Source organism: Rhinoraja longicauda, chromosome 15, assembly GCF_053455715.1.
Source record: "Rhinoraja longicauda isolate Sanriku21f chromosome 15, sRhiLon1.1, whole genome shotgun sequence".
NCBI classification, from domain to species: domain Eukaryota; kingdom Metazoa; phylum Chordata; class Chondrichthyes; order Rajiformes; family Arhynchobatidae; genus Rhinoraja; species Rhinoraja longicauda.
In genome coordinates, this window is record NC_135967.1 from 36,862,100 (window position 1) to 36,882,751 (window position 20,652).

General features: G+C 44.6%; 1 protein-coding gene across 1 annotated transcript in view; it reads right to left on the bottom strand.

Annotated features, from left to right (window-relative positions):
- Window positions 1-2,593: 2,593 nt before the first annotated feature.
- The window catches only part of stard8 (StAR related lipid transfer domain containing 8), an 87,705-nt gene continuing 69,646 nt past the window's right edge, over window positions 2,594-20,652 (bottom strand). The window contains exons 9-14 of the mRNA XM_078412496.1: window positions 18,009-18,219; window positions 16,357-16,471; window positions 14,717-14,938; window positions 9,212-9,429; window positions 7,145-7,321; window positions 2,594-5,245 (exon numbers count right to left, since the gene is read on the bottom strand). Of these exons, the coding sequence (XP_078268622.1) occupies window positions 5,149-5,245; window positions 7,145-7,321; window positions 9,212-9,429; window positions 14,717-14,938; window positions 16,357-16,471; window positions 18,009-18,219 (1,040 nt within the window). The 3' untranslated portion in view covers window positions 2,594-5,148. The remainder of the gene's footprint in view (window positions 5,246-7,144; window positions 7,322-9,211; window positions 9,430-14,716; window positions 14,939-16,356; window positions 16,472-18,008; window positions 18,220-20,652) is intronic.

Consider the following 20,652-nt stretch of genomic DNA (forward strand, 5'->3'; position numbering starts at 1 on the left):
GGGTGTGTGGGGTGTGGGGTGTGGGGGGGGGTGGGGGAAACCTTTCTTTTATTAGGTCTCTTCCCCGGGGCGCAGCTCGGCCGCGGGGCCTTCCATCGCCCGCGGGGCCTTCCAGCTCGGCTGCTGGACTTAACATCGTCGGCGCGGCTCGGCCGCGGGACCTAACAGTGCCCGGCGCGGCTCGGCCGCGGGGCCTTCCATCGCCCGGTATGGCCGCGGGACGGTTCAGTGCTCGGTGCAGCTCGGCCGCGGGGCCTTCCATCGCCCGGTGCGGCTCGGCTGTGGGACTTAACATCACCGGCGCGGCTTGGCCGCGGGACGTTTCAGTGCCCGGTGCGGCTCGGCCGCTGGACTTAACATCGCCGGCGCGGCTTGGCCGCGGGCCGTTCAGTGCCCGGTGCGGCTCGGCCGCGGGACTTAACATCGTCGGCGCGGCTTGGCGGCGGGACGTTTGTGCCCGGTGCGGCTTGGCCGCGGGACTTAGCAGCGGCCGCGGTGCCTTCCATCGCCCGGCGCGGCTCGGCCGCTGGACTTAACATCGCCGGCGCGGCTTGGCCGCGGGACGTTTCAGTGCCCGGTGCGGCTCGGCCGCGGGGCCTTCCATCCCCTTGCGGGGGCTGTGCGTGTCGGTTGCCTCGGTAGGGGTCGAGCTGCCTGTCCGTGGGCGCGGGGGGGGAAGAGAGTGGAAGTTTTGTTGCCTTCCATCACAGTGAGGGGGTGTTTGGAGTCACTGTGATGGATGTTTGTGTTGGGGTCGTGTGTCCTGTGTGCTTGTCTTTTTTGCTGTGTCTTGTGACTGCTGAAATTTCGTTCGGTATTTATACCGAATGACAATAAAGTTCTGTTATACTGTTATACTGTTATATAAAACCATAATTTCTCATTAGCAAGTGTGAGGAAGGTGATCTGTAAAGAATAGGAATACGGGAAGCTGAGGGGCAACATCTCTTTACACACACAGGGTGGAAAGTTTATAGAACAAGCAGCCAGAAGAGGTAGTTGGGGCAGGTACTATCAAAACATTTAAAAACATTTAGACAGCTACATGGATAGCGTAGGTTTTAGAAGGATATGGTCCAAATGTGGGCAGGTTGGACTAGTGTAGATGGGGCATGCAGCTAAGTCGGGCCGATGGGCCTGTTTCCATGCTGTATGACTCTATGGTTACCCGCACTGGAGGGTAAGGCAAAGCAGCGCCTTTACCACCTTAGACAGCTGAGGAAATTCAGAGTGTCTCTGAGGATCCTTCATTGCTTCTACTCTGGGGCTGCAGAGAGCATCCTGTCCAGCAACATTACAGTCTGGTTTGGGAACAGCTCTGCCCAGGAGGCCGTGCAGAGAGTAGTGCGTTCGGCAGAACGCACCATGGGAACTACACTCGTCCCCCTGCAGGACCTATACATCAGGAGGTGCAGATCCAGAGCAAGTAAGATTATGAGGGACCCCTGCCACCCCAGTAACGGACTGTTCCAGATGCTACGATCAGGCAAACGCCTCCGCTGTCAAGCTGTGAAAACGGAGAGGATGAGACGGAGTTTCATCCCACAGGCCATCAGGACTGTCAACTTTTATAACTCCAGAGACTAAATTTTGTCTACACAAAATTTATGCTGTAACTGTAATTCTTTTTTGTGCACAATCCACAGGCATTGCCACTTTCATTTCACTGCACATCGTGTATGTGTATGTGACAAATAAACTTGATTTGACTTGACTATGATAGCAGGAGACCAATGAGTCCATCTTCACTGGGCCAAGCCCAATCATATATCCGTCAAAGGGTTCCCTCAAATTTATTTTTTCACTGTGCTAAACTCATTGGAAGGGACAAGACAGAAACATACTCGTGGCACATTACTGCTTAGTACATTTGTATAACACCAATGTACCAAATGTGCCCATGAGTTATCCTCCTGAAAGGGGGGGAGGGACGGGGATGGGGACAGTATACAATACAATTCTTATTAAAAGTCAAACAGCACAGTCATAAATGTTCTAGCAGGAATCTATAGATTAGAAACTTTGGCTGATAACCCTTGACTGAGATTCAATGATTCCTTATTGTCACATGTACCTAGGTGCAGTGAAATGCTTTGTTATGCATACAACATGGTCAAATCATACAGCAGACTTCACCTAGGGAGTACACAAGTGTCACCATGTTTCTGGTGCCGACAAAGTTACAATACGTTCAGCAAACAGTCCTGAACAGAGGTGTGTAGGAAGGAACTGCAGATGCTGGTTAAATTTGGAGATAGACACAAAAAGCTGGAGCAACTCAGCGGGACAGGCAGCATCTCTGGAGAGAAGGAATGGGTCACGTTTCGGGTGGAGACCCTTTCGGACTGAAACCACTGCATTGAGACTACATTATCTCCGTTTGGTTCACAATGCTAAATTTACCAACTAAGATATTGTAATAACAGGAACCCCCCTTATAGTGAAAAGAAAGATCTCAGGAGACTTTTGAGTTTGAAGCAAAATTTATTAAAATGATCTGTACATTTCTGAGCAGATTGTTGAGAAAAAATATAATTTTAATTATATGACAATATAAAAAAATTCCCATACAAATATTTCTTATATTTTGCAGGAATACAACATATGTACATTTGGCAACAAAACTCATTAAGTTTTAAATACCTGAGATCAGACATGTTCTCAATATTAAATAGAACGTGTGCCATTAAGTTCTTAAAGACATTCCATTCCCTGAACACTCACTCACACATACTTCTCACTAATAAAACTCTCCACTGTCTTCAATATCTATAAGCAGAACATACATTAACTCTTCGCACAAAATGCATTCCTTGTGTCCATTTCTTTCCCTTGCACGAGAATACAATACTGTAGTAATAATGCTGGAGTTACACTAACTGTAAATGCTCTCTGCACATTTTCCATCTGCTAACTGTAATGAACAAAATATCATGCAAACTGCACTTGTCAATTCTCACTACACTATCCCAGAGAGCAAAGTTCTGTACAGTTCACTCATGGAATGCCAGTTAATTATATCAAAAAGACTTGCCAATGTCCCTTTTGCCTAATGCCCTTTGCATTTCTTCATTTTACAAGGAGCAGTTGGGTTCGAGAAAGGGCGGATGCTTGGGAAAGCCCATTGTACGATCCACCACGTCATGGCTATGTAAGCCAAACTCCAAATAACCTGCTTAAATAGTTCCCAAAATCAAAACTCCACAACATCTCACCATATTCCCATGATAGCTGCCTTCCTTTGCCTGGCATTTTCACAATAATAGCATTTTGAATTTCATTGTTACACTACTTCACATTTGTTTAATACAAAGTTAAATGCTATTCACAGGAAGAAGGCGTTTACTTTAAGAGGTGGTACAGACTTTATCTGGAGGTTACAAGAAACCTTTCACTGTTTCTCATTAATTTAAAAAGCACGCGATTGGTGCATCTCTAATGTTCCAGTTTTTGTTTTACACACACACACACACACACACACACCTTCCTCCCTCTAGGAGCTTTTCCTTTGAATATTTACCCTAATTCTTTTTCTTTGAACCAATTAATTCATCTTCATTGTACTTAAAAGTATAGCCCATCTTTTCTGTGGTCTGTTTGATCATCTTCTGGCTGTCAGATGCAAGCTACGAACAAATAAATTTGCAAATAAAGATCTCTCAGTCAAGCCGACGCACCTTGTTATTTTTTTTTAACCCAAGGGCCAGAGCAAGGATTTGAACCTGAAACACGTGCACTCGAAGAGATGGGGAAGTCCACGGCCTTGGTTTAATTGAACTGAGCTGAAAGTAAAATTTCCAGGTGCTGGGAGAACCAGAGGACCAATGATAAAGGGCAATTATAACATTTCGTGACTGGCACCTCATTGAAAGAGCTCTCGGCTTAGCAGGTTCCTAGCCAAGCAACAAGAATTGTGCTGTCTTAAACCAGCAAAGCTATTAATACAATAATAGGAGGGGCCAATGATGCTCACAAAGATGGTGGAAATAACAAGAATCCATTAGTCCAACAAGTCTTCAATCTCTGGTCTCAAATCATCTGCGACTAAATTTTAATGTATGCCTATCACAAAAGGCCAAACATTTGGATCTCTGTTGCAGATCAATTACCAGCCTAATTCTTGTATGTTTAACCAAGGAATAGTATAACCAAGGGACCAAGAGAACAGAAAAAGGGAGGCAAATACATTTATGTGTTTTGCACATGTAGAAATACAGAAGTAGTGCTGAATCTGACACTTTCTGTTACGGTCGTTACCCTGTGTCTTGAAATGCTGTGTTAAAATATTAGTGCAGTATTCCATTAAAAAATGGTTACAATAACCTCAAATAGTTTAAACATCTCAGTTTCCTACACAGAGCTGCTTGTGTCACTTCAGCTGGTATACGTCAACAGTAAATGCACTAAACACATTACTCCATTTCAATTTCAATTTAACTACCTTTCACAGAGCCCACCATAAATTCCAGTCAACATTCCCCCCACATACACAGTAAGAAAAACTCCTGTCCATTAAATTCTATATCCCTCTCCCATTTCCTTATTCCATTGCTTAACAACCTCAATCCCATTTACAAGCTACTTCCTTTCATGTATATCTTTTACCAGCTGAATATGTTGCAAGAAATAGCACTGTGTGCAGCTTTACAACAAATCATACTTGGCCAAGCTGGGATAATAAAGTCACAACAACTTTGAGCTCAAATTAAGATGCTTATCTTCTTTGTCGCGGGTGCGTAGGTGCTAGAACGTTTGTAGTTAAGGGGCCAGAGCCACCGAAGAACAAGATATCGAACAGAACGGTCTCTTCTTCAATCTCACTTCATCGCAAAAGCCTATCGCACTATTTTTATATTATAATCATTTAAAGGCCGAGGTTTTCAAAGATGGTGGTTGGAGTCAGAATGCCCGGTATCTTAAATAAACAGTTGGATGTTCTAACAGGAAAGCTGTAAGAGTGGAATTCACCAGATATGATACACGGTGGATTACAAGGCCATCTTCATCTCAATCTCCGATATAACTTGTCTCGCTGGTTTAGGAGAAGACCAATCGCCATTTAATGGCAGCTGCCACCATGCACACTCAACATAAACACCTTCCTTCTGTCTGAAGTGTCAGTCCATTACAGATTTCGATCTCTAGCCCTTAGGGGTTTGGTGGCAGGAAGGAGTCCCGTATCCTAGCAACCTCCACAGCACAAAGATATCCCGAGACCTTGTTGTACCATTCTGGAGACCGGCCCCTGGAAAATAAATAGGAAGGGAGAAAGGTTGAGAACAAGAAAAGGCTATTTATCCTCTCAAAGTACATCCCATCCATTCACTAATGTTTCAGTGATATCACATCCATCTACATTTCAATTAAATCCCTCATATTTTTTGTACTGAACCTTACGTCAGTTCTTCACTCCAAGCACACATCTCACTCCAAGCAATCTTCTGAACCACTGTTTTAAAAGTAGTCGGCATTAATTTATGTTTAATTTCGTTTAGAGATACACAGTGTGGAAAAAGGCTCTTCAGCCCACCAAGTCCGCAACGACTAGCAAATCCCCGCACAGTAACACTATTCTACACACCCTAGGGGCAATCGATAATTTCATCAAATCAATTAGCCTACAAACCTGTACGTCTTTGGTGTGCGGGAGGAAACCGGAGCACCCAGAGAAAACCCACGCAGGTCACAGGGAGAATGTACAAACTCCGCACAGACGGCACCCGTAGTCAGGATCAAACCCGGGTCTCTAGCACTGTAAGGCAGCAACTCTACCGCTGCGCCACCGTGCCGCCCCTTATGTGTTCTACATATCACTTATGAGGCAGTAATATTCTACCGTACTGCTGATTTGTACTGAATGCCATCTGTGCCATTTCCCCAGGACATTTCCACTAATATTCTATTGAAGTCACGGCTGAAAAATCAGGAGACATTCACCCTTAAAATATTAGGAATTGCATGGACAGCCCCGGTTGGCAATCTAGCTCTGCATTTGTCGTTCAGTAACCATGGCCCAAATTTGCACTGGGTGTTCCACAAACTATTTCAGCTGCATTTATTGGGCACCATGAAGGCTGAAATAATACAGCAATTATTTGTGGGTTTATACAATCCAATTTTGGGCGTCTGAAGACAAATGGATGTTGAGCATCAGGCCGTGAGTGAGTTTTGATAAAGATCTAACGGAAAATGAATCTCTGCCACCTCAGCTGAAAACCAATTGCTGCTCTGCAGGAGAAGGGGGAGGTGTTCTAACATTGGGTCCGAGACACATTAATTCAGAGGGCACCGTGTTATAGGAAAGATGTTGTCAAGCTGGAAAGGGGGCTGATAAGATTTACGAGCATTTTGCCAGGACTCGAGGGCCTGAGCTACAGGGAGCAGATGAGCAGGCTAGGATTATTTATTCCTTGGAGCGCAGGAGGATGAGGGGTGATCTTATAAAAGTGTACAATATGCACAGAGTCTCTGGCCCAGTGTAGGGGAAATCGAAAACCAGTGGATATAGGTTTAAGGTGAGGGGAGAAAGATTTAATAGGAACCTGAGGAGTAACTTTTTTTTTTACACAAAGGGTGGTGGGTGTATCAAATGAGGTGTCGGAGGAGGTAGTTGAGGCAGGTACTATCGCAAGAAACATCTAGACAGGTACATGGACAGGACAGGGTTAGAGGGATATGGGCAAAATGCAGGCAGGTGGGACGAGTGTAGATGGGGCATGTTGGTCAATGTGGGCATGTTGGGCCACTGTGCCTGTTTCCATGCTGTACAACTCTAAGACTCAATGATTCAAAGGAGAAGATGCTTTATTTCTTTTTTACTGCTCTCCTTGACCAGAAACTCTAAATCCAAAGGTAATATCCCTTACATTAATGAGCAAAAAAGATAATCAATGAGAAAAAGTATTGAAAAACATATACATAGTTATCTAACCCTGTAGGCGGACATCACGGAAGCTGCTTATCATTCCTAGATATGCTTGGTGACTCGATCAAGTGAGCTGGATGAGAACCCTTAAAACTCCACCAATAATGATGGCATGACATGTTCTGTCAGTGCATAAAACCTATTCCAGTCAGCTCCCCCAGTGTGATCACATTCTTGTTCCTCATGCAGACAAAGAAAGGGAAAGAACAAAACACACACCTCAGGTCAGTTCGGGAGATGTGCGTGAGCCGGGAGCGACCTGGACCACAAGGCTCAACCAGGTACTGGGAGCTCAACACCACTGCTCTCACACCTCCCTCCAGGTGCACCGAGTCACACTCAATGGAGGCTGCTACCAGAACGCACATGTCCTTTGGCAAATCTGCTCGCCAGGTCCTGAAACAGAAGCAGGCAGAGTGTTGTGGCGGATTAGAAACTGGATATTTAAACCAAGATAAGAATTTCATTGTTCTGTTTCATGACAATTAAACATTCTTGACTCTTGGCTAATCAGCTCAAGTTAATGAAAGTAAATACTGCTTGTAGATACCACTGGACAAAGAGGGAGGCACATGGTATTTAGATATGAATTGTTTGTGTGACAAGCCTACATCAGTAGAAACAGTTTTTGAACTTAAAAAGTAGTTTAGTTTAGAGATACAGCGGGCCTTAGAATATAGGAGTACAGGTTCATGGTTCCCTGAAAGGGGTGATTCAGGTGGACAGGGTGGTGAAGAAAGCTTCCGGCACACTAGCCTTCATTAAGTATCGAGTACAAAAAGTTAACATCATGATACAGCTATAGAAGTCGTCGGTGAAACCACACCTCGGGTAATGGGTATTGTTCTGCTCGCCCAGCTATTATGTTGGAAAGAGTGCAGATAAGATTCACCAGGATGTTACCACGACTTGTGGGCTTGAATCACCACTGAGAATTTCCAGCATTCTCTTTTATTGCAGATTTCAAAAACTAATTGCTGTACTCTGAATACATTCAAGAGAGAGCTAGATAGAGCTCTTACGGATAGCGGAGTCAGGGGGTATGGGAAGAAAGCAGGAACGAGTTACTGATTGAGAATGATCAGCCATGATCGCATTGAATGGCGGTGCTGGCTCGAAGGGCCGAATGGCCTACTCCTGCACCTATTGTCTATTGTCTCTGCATCTCCAGTTCCACTCTGCCCTCACGATCTCCCTCTGGTTACAGCTTCTCCAGATAGATCCGATATGATTAATAATATCAGAAGGTCCACCACCTTCACTCGGATGGCACCTACATCATTTGTGTCACCTGCATTCTCCTGGTCTCATTCCCAATGTTTTCCCTACCTCTCTTCAGCCAACCTAGAACAAGTTTTATATCACACTTTTCCAGTTCAGATGAAAGATCGTTGACCTGAATGTTACTTCGATTTCTCTCTCCACAGCTGCTGCCTGACCTGCTGAGTACCCCCACTATTCTCTCGTTTCATCTTGGGATGTTCAATGTCAGAACCTTTTTTTTTGTTGCTTTTTGAAGGTTAATATCATGTTTCACTCAAGGTTAAGACAAATTTCAATCATGACAATACTGGAAAAGTGTTTACGTGATTGAAAATCGACAGAGTGAAATTATGTAAGTGCTTATCAATAAAATACTGAGCCATTCACATAGCCTTCAGCCCAATTCTAATACTCATAATCAAGAAACACAAACTGTACAAACTGCTTCGGCTTAAAATAGATAGGGTAGACAGTCAGAACCTTCTTCCCAGGGTGGAAATGTCAAAGGCTGGAGGGGATAGTTGTAAGATGAAAGGGACAACATTTACAGGAGATGTGCAGGGTAATTTTTGTTAAAACAGCATGGTGGGTACCTGGAATGTGCTGCTTGGGGCGATGGTAGAGGCAGATACAAAAGTGGCATTTAAGAGGTTTTTAGATAGGTACATGGAAATGCAGGGCATGGAGGGGTATGGATCAAGTGTAAGCAGATGAGATTAGTTTAGCACGGCATCATGTTAGGCACAGAATTTGAGGGCCGAAGGGCCTTTCCCATGCTGAACTTTTCCATGTTCTCTGTTAATCACAAGATTCCTCAATTTGACCAACAGTGAAACAGAAGTGGAAGCCAATTGCAATGTCATAAGGTCGTAAGTGATAGGCGCAGAATCTGGCCATTCGGCCCATCAAGTCTACTCCACCATTCAATCATGGTTGATCTATCTCTCCCTGTAACACACTAAGTAACACACTATTTGGGATGCACACAATGCCACTGCCGCCAACGAGCTAACGTTGCCTTACCTCAGAACTACAAAGTCCCTCCTGGGATGTGGTGCCATGCTGTCCAGAACATAATGGCAGATCTCAGTATTTTTGTCCAAATGCTCCACAATTTTCCCCATCAACACGTCATCGTCCCAGAGGTGTCGCTCTCGAAGCAGGCGGTTTAACACAGAGTTTGGCGGTGCTTCCACTTCAGTCGTTACCTTCCACAAACGAAGGGGATATCCATCACCAACCTACCAGTACAAGGACAGTTGTGAGCGAAAGGTCATGGTCACTGCATTGAGAGAGGAATACTCGATTGCCGCTATTGCATATAACCCCACAAACAAAAGGCATCGGATCAGTGATTTGGAGAAAAAAAATCACTGCAATATGTTGTTACACAAAACTATTTTGGATAATAATTAAATTCACTCTTCCCTGGTTTCATCAGAGACCCACACCACCTTGGCCACACACTCATTTCACTCCTGCCATCGGGAAGAAGATATAGCAGCCTGAAAATTGCAACATCCAGGTTCGGGAACAGCTTATTCCCAATTTCTGGTGAAATTGATCTTTAAATGGAAGGCCAGTATACCCAAAACATGATTAATTATTATTGAACATTTAATGAAAATGTCTTTGGAGAATGTGATCATCACACTGAATGGATTTGCTGCATCTTCCTGACATGAAAACTAATAATTGCACCTCTTACATGACTCTAGGTTTATTGCATTTTCCATCCTATTATTATTTACCAGTGTTCTCCACTACACTGCCTCAAGTAATATGGACTCATACAAAAGTACATAAGCACACAGGACTAAAGAAATCAACCAAATAACTTGGACTATTAGCGGTTTTCCTCCGATAGCTTAAAGATAAATGCCAAAAACCGCATAACTTCAAAGATTCTCATCCTTTAGCCACTACATCAATGGTACAGCAATCAAAAGCTATCAGTAGAATAATGTTAACTAAATAATGGGAGGGTTATATTAATGAACATTGGTGTAATGTTGTTACCTAGCCCTTGCAAAAGGTGCCACTATGTCAAAAGCAAGCCATAAGTATTTAGTTGGTTTCTTCATCAGCGGAAGAATTGAGCCTCATTAAAGTTATTTTTATAAATTTGTCAGCAATTACATAAAATTACTAAAATTGATTCCACTTTGCTAATGAACCTGGATTATAGATTTAGCAGATAGAACCATAATGTATTTTTCTAATGGATATTTAACTGAAGACTCATATTTAAACCAAAGATAATTATTTTGTTGTGCATCATGCATATTTACTGCATCGTGATTGTATAAAGTGAAGAACCTACTGCCATGTGTTACTCCTCATGCAATTTTGGATTTTAATTGGATTTGGTCTTTCATCTATTGCCTACATGTTCCTTCAGCAGACAGGATCCAGAGAGAGAGACACAGAGAGAGAGAGAGAGAGAGACAGAGAGAGAGACAGAGAGAGAGACAGAGAGAGAGACAGAGAGAGAGACAGAGAGAGAGACAGAGAGAGAGACAGAGAGAGAGACAGAGAGAGAGACAGAGAGAGAGACAGAGAGAGAGACACAGAGAGAGACACAGAGAGAGACACAGAGAGAGACACAGAGAGAGACACAGAGAGAGACACAGAGAGAGACACAGAGAGAGACACAGAGAGAGAGACAGAGAGAGACACAGAGAGAGACACAGAGAGAGACAGAGAGACGCAGAGAGAGACACAGAGAGACACAGAGAGACACAGAGAGACACAGAGAGACACACAGAGAGACACACAGAGAGAGAGACAGAGAGAGAGACAGAGAGAGAGAGAGACAGAGAGAGAGAGAGAGAGACACAGAGAGAGAGACACAGAGAGAGAGAGACACAGAGAGAGAGAGACACAGAGAGAGACACAGAGAGAGACAGAGAGAGAGAGAGACAGAGAGAGAGAGAGAGAGACACAGAGAGAGAGACACAGAGAGAGAGAGACACAGAGAGAGAGAGACACAGAGAGAGAGAGACACAGAGAGAGACACACAGAGAGAGAGACACACAGAGAGAGAGACACACAGAGAGAGAGACACACAGAGAGAGAGACACACAGAGAGAGAGACACAGAGAGAGAGACAGAGAGAGAGACAGAGAGAGAGACACAGAGAGAGACAGAGAGAGACAGAGAGAGAGAGAGAGACACAGAGAGAGACACAGAGAGAGACACAGAGACACAGAGACACAGAGAGAGACACAGAGAGAGAGACAGAGAGAGACACAGAGAGAGACACAGAGAGAGAGACACAGAGAGAGAGACAGAGAGAGAGAGAGAGAGAGAGACAGAGAGAGACACAGAGAGAGAGACACAGAGAGAGAGACAGAGAGAGAGAGAGAGAGAGAGAGAGAGAGAGAGAGAGAGAGAGAGAGAGAGAGACACAGAGAGAGAGAGACACAGAGAGAGACACAGAGAGAGACACAGAGAGAGACACAGAGAGAGACAGACTCTTTAAAGGTGGTCTTGATTGTGAGATTTTGACTTTCAGACTTTTAGTGAAACCCCTCCTCAAGATGGGGTTAATTTCCCCAGAACATGATGAGAAATCATCAATGGGTGTCTTGGAAAATAAAAATGTTGCGGATGGGTGGCACAGCGATAGAGATGTTACCTTAGAGCTTGGGTAACCCTGGTTCGATCCTTAATACGGGTGCAGTCTGTTAGGAGTTTGAACATTCTCCCCGTGACCTGCATGGGTTTTCCCCGGGATCTCCAGTTTCCTCCCACATTGTACAGGTCTGTAGGTTAATTGGCTTGATTTAATTGTAAATGAGTGTGTGCGGTGATGGTGTTAGTGTGCGGGGATCACTGGTTGGTAATCTCGGTGGCCCAAAGGGCCTGTTTCCGCGCTGTATCTCTAATCTAAACTAAAAGGTGGAAATGGGATGATTGTGTTTAGCTGGAGTCCTGCATGCAATCCACCAGCATTACTACTGGCAGCGGGAACACAAAGAGAGACTGCTCTATTTAGAGTTCAGTATCTGTAGACAATTTAGCTTTGCTATGGTCAATGATTTTGTTTGAGTTGAGCACTTGGAATGTCTGAGATCATCCAATGTCTACCCAGATACATCGCCAAGATAAAAAGAAAACTGGAAGTGAATCAAACACTTGTTTACACAATAGGATTACTCCAGTAACAAATACTGAGTCTGTCACCATTTATCAGACAGTGGCTTCTCTGCTGGTTTTCATACTGTTGTTTATGCATCCCGAGGTTTGGTGGCTGTTTTGGACATGTATTTCCCATTAGATTCGTCGGCAGAGTCCAGCAATTATAAATGTTAGACACAAAATGCTGTAGTAACTCAGCGGGACAGGCAGCATCTCTAGAGAGAAGGAATGGGTGACGATCCAAGTCGAGACCTTTCTTCAGTCCTGTTTATGACTTGTGATTATGGACACATTCTGATGTGTAGCAAAACAGTCCATGAAAGTCCCAGTCTGTGTTAGCCAGGGGTGCTCTTTCTAGCTACAATTGTTGGGCACAAGGGAGGGATTAGATTAACCAGCAAGGATTCCTGCTCCTGATCATGACCCACTGGAGCTAGATGGAAACTGAATGAATACAAGGCAGAATGAATACAAGATGGAGCAGAGGTGAAAAAGGGAGAGAACCGAGAAGATAATAGATTGAGAGATAAAAATAACTTGACGATACACAGACACAATTCATGCCCTGCAGCACCCGTTTCCACAGTACTATCTTTTCCAAGGGTCGCCACTTTGTCGTGGTGGAGAGGCTAACGTGTGCCTGAGATCCTGAAGCTAAACTGTCTGGAGCTATGCCCCTGACAGGCAGGTCAAGGGAGAAATTCCTACAAAGTGCACCACAAGAACTGGAGTGCCACCGTGGCTAAGAAGGCAGACAAAGGATCGAGCAGAGAGAGGCCCAACCATCGTAGAGTTGGTCCACGCTGTCGGACCCAGGACTCTCTCTCTCTCTCTCTCTAGGACCGTGTGGTGGGTTCTTGTACACCAATGTCCCGATGTTAAAGATGCCACGCACAAGCGTTCACCTGGTAGGACATGCCACCTGCACATATGGATGGTTTCAGCCATCTGGAGACTTACAGAAAGGGCCCACAAAGAGTGCAATCATACTTGACTTTGAGTGATCACCCATGATGATCGTCTGCTTGGTGGTCTGAATGCCACAGAGAAATTGCTCAGTGGTTGCAGGAAGGGAAACTGTTATAAACTAACATATCACACAACCAGCTCAGAGTGATATTGTTTTAAATACACATGGTAATAGATAACTTGAGATTTTTATAAGAAAATAACTGCAGATGCTGGTACAAATCGATTTATTCACAAAATGCTGGAGTAACTCAGCAGGTCAGGCAGCATCTCGGGAGAGAAGGAATGGGTGACGTTTCGGGTCGAGACCCTTCTTCAGACTGATGTCAGGGGGTGGGACAAAGGAAGGATATAGGTGGAGACAGGAAGATAGAGGGAGATCTGGGAAGGAGGAGGGGAAGTGAGGGACAGAGGAACTATCTAAAGTTGGAGAAGTCGATGTTCATACCACTGGGCTGCAAACTGCCCAGGCGAAATATGAGGTGCTGTTCCTCCAATTTCCAGTGGGCCTCACTATGGCACTGGAGGAGGCCCATGACAGAAAGGTCAGACTGGGAATGGGAGGGGGAGTTGAAGTGCTCGGCCACCGGGAGATCAGTTTGGTTAATGCGGACCGAGCGCAGGTGTTCAGCGAAGCGAAGGAGGCCCATGACCTTTCTGTCATGGCTCCTCCAGTGCCAGTGAGGCCCACCGGAAATTGGAGGAACAGCACCTCATATTTCGCCTGGGCAGTATGCAGCCCAGTGGTATGAACATCCACTTCTCCAACTTGAGATTTTTATTCTGTATAATTTGGGCAGGTTGGACCAAAGTGCCTGTTTCCATGCAGTAAGACTCTAAATTAATGATGGTTTGATGGCCCAACACTCACACTACCTTTAAAGAAAGCAAGTCTAGTGCGATATTTAATCATGATGAAAAAACAGAAAATGCTGGAAATACTCAGCAGGTAAGGCAGCACCTGTTGAAAGGGGAACAGTTAATGCTTCATCCGAACTGAAAGGCCACAGTCATGTTTAATCATGTTTCAACATGCACCATAAAGTTACATACACATGGATGAAATGCATGGAACCTGTCAGACACATTCAAGTGAATGTTCAACTCTCTTTTGGAGAATGTGAATTCCATTCAGGATGGGGAACAAGAGTAACAAGATGTGGCCTGAAATAGCCCAAAAGAAACTTTAAATGGAAAATTTATATTCGGCAAGTGGCACTAGTGCAGATGGGGCATCTTTGTCGGCATGGGCAAAGTGTGCCGAAGGACCTGTTTCCATGCTGTATAACTCTGTGTATAAACATTGTACGTTTAATATGTATAATAAAAATAAAGTATTAATAATAATAATAAATGTATAAACTCTACGTATGCATGTATAAACCAGGAATAATTTTCCAAAACTCCATTGAATACCTTTTTGTAGGAAAGCTCTGTGTTCACAGGGCCAACAGTGCTGGTCCAGCCTTTAAACTTCTCTCCCGCCTCTCTTAGCAGAGCCTGGATTGTGTCCTCCATGTGGGTCATGTAGTCCTTGACCATGCCACCAGGATGTCTCCTGAAGCCCGCGACGGGAAAGAGATGAGCATCAGCTGCAATGTAGGAGTTCCGAGACTGCACCATGATATCATGGGGGATCTAATGGAAAGAAGAACAATGATGTAAAAAACATCTTGTATTTCAGAATAGACATATTCTTTCAAGTGGAAAGATAAAGATTGCTCCTTCAGGCAATCCAAGAACTGTTTAAAATGCACCCATGCTTCTCACTGTCGGACTGTAACACAGCATAAAATACATAAAATACACATTGATGTGCACATATTTAATTTAGAGATACAGTGAAGAAACAGGCCCTTCAGCCCACCGAGTCCACACCAGCCAACGATCCCTGGACACTAACATTATCCTACACACTGGGGACAATTTACAATTTTACCGAGGCCAATGAACCTACAAACCTGTACGTCGTTGGAGTGTGGGAGGAAACCGAAGCACCCGCAGAAAACCCACGAGGTCACAGGGAGAACGTACAAACTCCATACAGACAGCACCGGTAGTCAGGATCGAACCTGTGTCTCTGGTGCTGTAAGGCAGCAACTCTACCTCTGTGCCACCGTGCCACCACCATTATTGATAAACAAAAAATCTGCTTATACTGAATACTCAAAATGGAAAATTCTTAAAAAACCCAACAGGTCAGGTAGAACCGGTGGAAAGAGAAGCAGTTAATGTTTCAGGACAACGTTAACTGTTAATTGTAAACTATTTGTCAAAACTCAAATGCTGCCTGACCTTGTGTTTTTGATGTACATGTAGCATTCAGTGTAACGAGTAATGAAATCAGGGCCTTGATTTTAATACAGCAAGCCCTGCAAGAGTTCCAAGCTTCTCTTCCACCAAATTCTTCCCACACTTTTCCCTCCACCCACCCTTGGCCAAATGTTTCAAAGCACATAATGGTTATTCCCTGGAACCTGCGAGGATCCTGGTCGTTCAAAAGTCTAATATCAATATCCAAGGAAGGGTGGGGGAGGGGAGGGGGGAGTGGGCGCTGAGAAGAAGTGGACAATTACATCTTAGTTTAGTTTAGAGTTACAGCGCAGATACAGGCCCTTCGGCCCCACTGAGTCTGCACCAACCAGTATTCCCCTACACTAGCACTATCCTATACACTGGGGCCAATTTCCAATTCTTACCAAAGCCAATTAACCCACAAACCTGCATGTCTTTGGAGTACGAGAGGAAACCAAAGCAGCTGGAAAAAAACCAACGAGGCCAGAGGGAGAATGTACAAATTCCATACAGGCAGCACCTGTAGTCAGGCTCAATCCTGTATCTCTGGCGCTGTAAGGCAGCAACTCTACTACCACTGTGCCACCGTGTATTGTAACAGAGGACTTGGAAAATTCTGGGAGAGTTCACTAATGGAGTTAATAAGGGGGAATCTGCAGATAAAATATTTCTAAATCATTCAGTTCATATTCAGTTTATTAGTGTCAACCTTTAACTAGAGAAGCACTATGCTCTGAGACCCAAAATTCGATTTGAGGTACCTGGAAAAGTTTCTTGCACTCTGTGATCATGTGACCCAATCCATTAGTTGCAGCTAGATTCTCACTGAGGTCCCTCTGGTCGGGCTTGCTGAGAACGCCTCTCTTTCGGATCATTCTAGAATAAGGCAAGAGAAAGGCGAGAACATTCAGAAACGCCGGGCAGACTTGCATGAAACATACAAGCACGTGCTTAAAACTAAACTGTACCAGTTGCACATGTGATCACATTAACACACAAATCGTCCACTTCTCAGAACAATACTCAGTTAGGGCCCAGGACCACAAGATATTGCAGAGAGTTGTGGACCTAGCCCAGTATATCACACAGACCAGACTCCCCACCATTGACTCCGTCTACACTTCACGCTGCCTCGGAAAAGCAGCCAACATAATCTTCCCCACCCATGCCATTCCTTCTTCTCCCACTCCCGTCAAGCAGAAGATAGTCTGCGAACAAAAGCTTTTCACTGTACCTCGCTCGGTTCATCAGACCGAAATCTGAACCAAAGGAGATGGAGGGTGTTTTTCTCGGATTGGTCTCTTTCTTTGCATGGTGGTGCAAATGTTTTAAACGCCGCTGTGCTCCTCCTACTTTTCTAAATCAACAGCAAGCATGGGAGGGAAATCAGTTGTCACATTTAGATCTGTGATCCACTTCCAGATTTGTCCCATTCAGCACCACCCTCCCTTGTCAATTCTAAGATCATGTTCTTGAACCCTGCTCTACAATCTGGCCACTCGTAGGATGACACCTCAATGAGGTAATGAATTACTACTCTCAATAACACTTTTTACTCTTCCATTGTTAATGTTTCTTTTGTGGGTAACTCCAATTACAGAAGAAGGCACCAATGTGATAACTACTCTCTCAGCCTTTAACCAAGCACATTGAAAATAAACCAATGCTTAACACACCACATTGGGAACAGTTGTGCCCAAGGCCATAAGAAATTACAGAGAGTTGTGGTATAGTCCAGTCCATCGGGACACATCAGACTCCCCGCCATTGACTTCATGTTGCTTCACTTGCCCAAAACCTCATCATTTTGGAATTCAATACTTTCTAGGGGCTTTCAAAGTTTGAGTATGATGTCAGCTAATTACTACATCTTACAGTCATAGAGTCAAACAACACAGCCCAACTTGTCCAGGCCAACCATCCCCCATCTACAATGATCTCATCAACTGGTCCTTAATCCTCTAAACCTTTCCTATCCGTGTACCTGTCAAAATCCCAATTTATTTTACTTTCATTCCTGTTCTTTACAACCTTAGGAGCCTGCAAGGTGGCTTTTGACCGATCAAGCAGATTTCTTATTCACAAAATGCTGGAGTAACTCAGCAGGTCAGGCAGCATCTCGGGAGAGAAGGAATGGGTGACGTTTCGGGTCGAGATCCTTCTTCAGTCACCCATTCCTTCTCTCCCGAGATGCTGCCTGACCTGCTGAGTTACTCCAGCATTTTGTGAATAAATACCTTCAATTTGTACCAGCATCTGCAGTTATTTTCTCATACTACTTTAAGCAGATTTCTTAAATCACAAGTAAAGTGGAACCAAGGGGATTACTGCTGACAGTATCAGATCGGTGGCATTTCTGCCTTTCCTTTCACGAGCCACCAGCAACAGAGTTGCGGTGAACCTTAGAGCTCACCTTGGTGAGGAAGTTTCTTTCTTCGGTACATTGAGGTGGAACAGCGACGGTGCAAGGCACACGGCCAGATTCCCGGCCGTCATCTGGTTTTGTTGCACCGATGCAATGTCACTGAGGAAGTACAACAACGATTGAAGAACCTCACGGTTCTCATCTGGCATCAGCACAATGGCAGCCTGAACGGCTTGGAGACGTTGATCCAATGGTACATCTGAGGAAGGGAAAGAAGTCGTTTCACAGATGAGTCGCCACGTCCTTATTGCTTTAGCCTTTGAAATCAGGACAACTCTATCTAATAATTACTTCCAAGTATGGGGTCATGGAGTCAGAGAGTGATACAGCATGGAAACAGGCCCCTCAGCCCAACTTGCCCACACTGGCCAACAAGTCCCTGCTGCACCTGTCCCACCTGCCCACGTTTGGCCCATATCCCTCCAAACCTGTCCTATCCACGCAAAACTGAAAAATGAACTGCAAAACCCAGCAAGATTCTTTGAACTAACCCAAACCCATGGACAGAACACAAAGTGCTGGGGCAACTCAGCGAGTCAGACAGCATCTGTGGAGGGAAATGGATAAACACCATTTCAGGTTGGGATCCTTCTTCAGACCAATGGAGCAGGAAGGAGAAAGCTGGGTGGCAAGTGATAGGTGGATACAGGTGGATTGGCAAATGGGTGGAGTAAATGACAATGGCTAGCGGTGAAAATGGAACAAAAGGTTTCAAGAGAGAGCTAGATTTAGCTCTTAGAGCTAAAGGAATCAAGGGACATGGGGGAAAAAGCAGAAACGAGGTACTGATTTTAGATGATCAGCCATGATCATATTGAATGGCAGTTCTGGCTCGAAGGACCTATTTTTCTATGTCAGATAAGGAGAGAAGAGGAGTGAATTATACAGCCTGAGGGAGGGATCGGATGTAGGGGGAGGGGAAAGAAGGGGGATAGATGGGAAATCTGGTACTTGGGGATAGGAGAAGAGCATACAGCGGGGAAAGGAGTAGGGTGAATATTGAGTTTCCCCAATTTAAAATAATATTTCCCCTGCACACTATCTCTCTTCCATCCCATCTGTCCATGCCAGTGTGCACACATTTCCCATCCCTGTAGCCACCTGGCTCCTTACCCCTCCTCTATATATCATCTCCTATCCTCATCTAATTAGCTTTTATCCCCCGTTTCCTCTTTCCCCCTCCTCCTACATCCCTCCCCTCCAGCTTTCCATCTTATTTCTCATCTTCTCTGACACCCTTTTGCCTCCTTTTCACTTTTGCCACTTACTCCACACTCATCTGCTAATCAAAGCCCCCTCACGTATCCACCTATCACTTACCAGGTTTTGCCCCACCCCCACTTCTCTTTTCCAGCTTTCTTTCCCTGACTCCAAACAGTCTGAAGATGGGTCTCGACCCAAAACATCGTCCGCCCATTCCATCTACTCCAGCCCTTGATATTTTGCTGCACTTGTGATATTAACCCATGACCTGTACTGCTCAGACCTACGATGGCTATGTGTATGGGAACACCACCACTTACAAATCACCGAAAATGGTGCACACGATCCTGATTTGTAAACTAACTCAATTTCTCTGTCTTTGTTGAACCTTTTCTCTGATAAAGTTTCACCGTAGCAGCTTCAGAAAGTGGCTTACTTCTACCCATAAAATATTAGCGATGCGCTGATGACCGCTGGCATTGTGCGTTTCACAGTATCATATCATATCATATCATATATATACAGCCGGAAACAGTCCTTTTTGGCCCACCAAGTCCGTGCCGCCCAGCGATCCCCATACATTAACACTATCCTACACCCACTAGGGACAATTTTTACATTTACCCAGCCAATTAATCTACATACCAGTCTCATGAATGAATAAATAGCGCATTGACTTTCGGAAATCATCTAAATAACCATGAACATCAAATCAAATCCAATCTGGGTTCAAGTTAGCCCACTTGGCACAGAGAATCTCAGAACAATATTCTGCCTTTGGGTAATGTGGTTGAAGAGGTTATTTGCAAAGAAGGATTTCATTTTGGAAGTGACATTGTGCCACACTGCACATCATAAACAGTGGAGCACTGGAAAGCAATGGGAACTTAAAAAACGGAATTGAATCTCTGGGGTATAACATAATAACTGATGGTGCTGATGAATTAGAATACTCTTCTCTGAAGTCTGAAGAAGGCTCCCAAACCAAAACATTGCTTCTCCATGTCCTCCAGAGATGTATTCAAAATTAAGACAGACGCAAAATGCTGGAGTAACTCAGCGGGTCAGGCAGCATCTCTGGAGAAAAGGAATAGGTGACGTTTCGGGCCGAGACCCTTCTTCAGACTGAGAGTCAGGGGAGAAGGAAACGAGAGGTACGAAAAGGAACAAAGAACAAATGAATGAAAAGTACGAAAAGAAAAAAAAATCAAAGACAGCACCAATGATCAAGGAAAGGTGGGGCCCACAATGGTCCATTGTTGGCTGCCGTGGTGATAGACAATAGACAATAGACAATAGGTGCAGGAGGAGGCCCTTCGAGCCAGCACCGCCATTCAATGTGATCATGGCTGATCATTCTCAATCAGGACCCCATTCCTGCCTTCTCCCCATACCCCCTGACTCCGCTATCCTTAAGAGCTCTATCTAG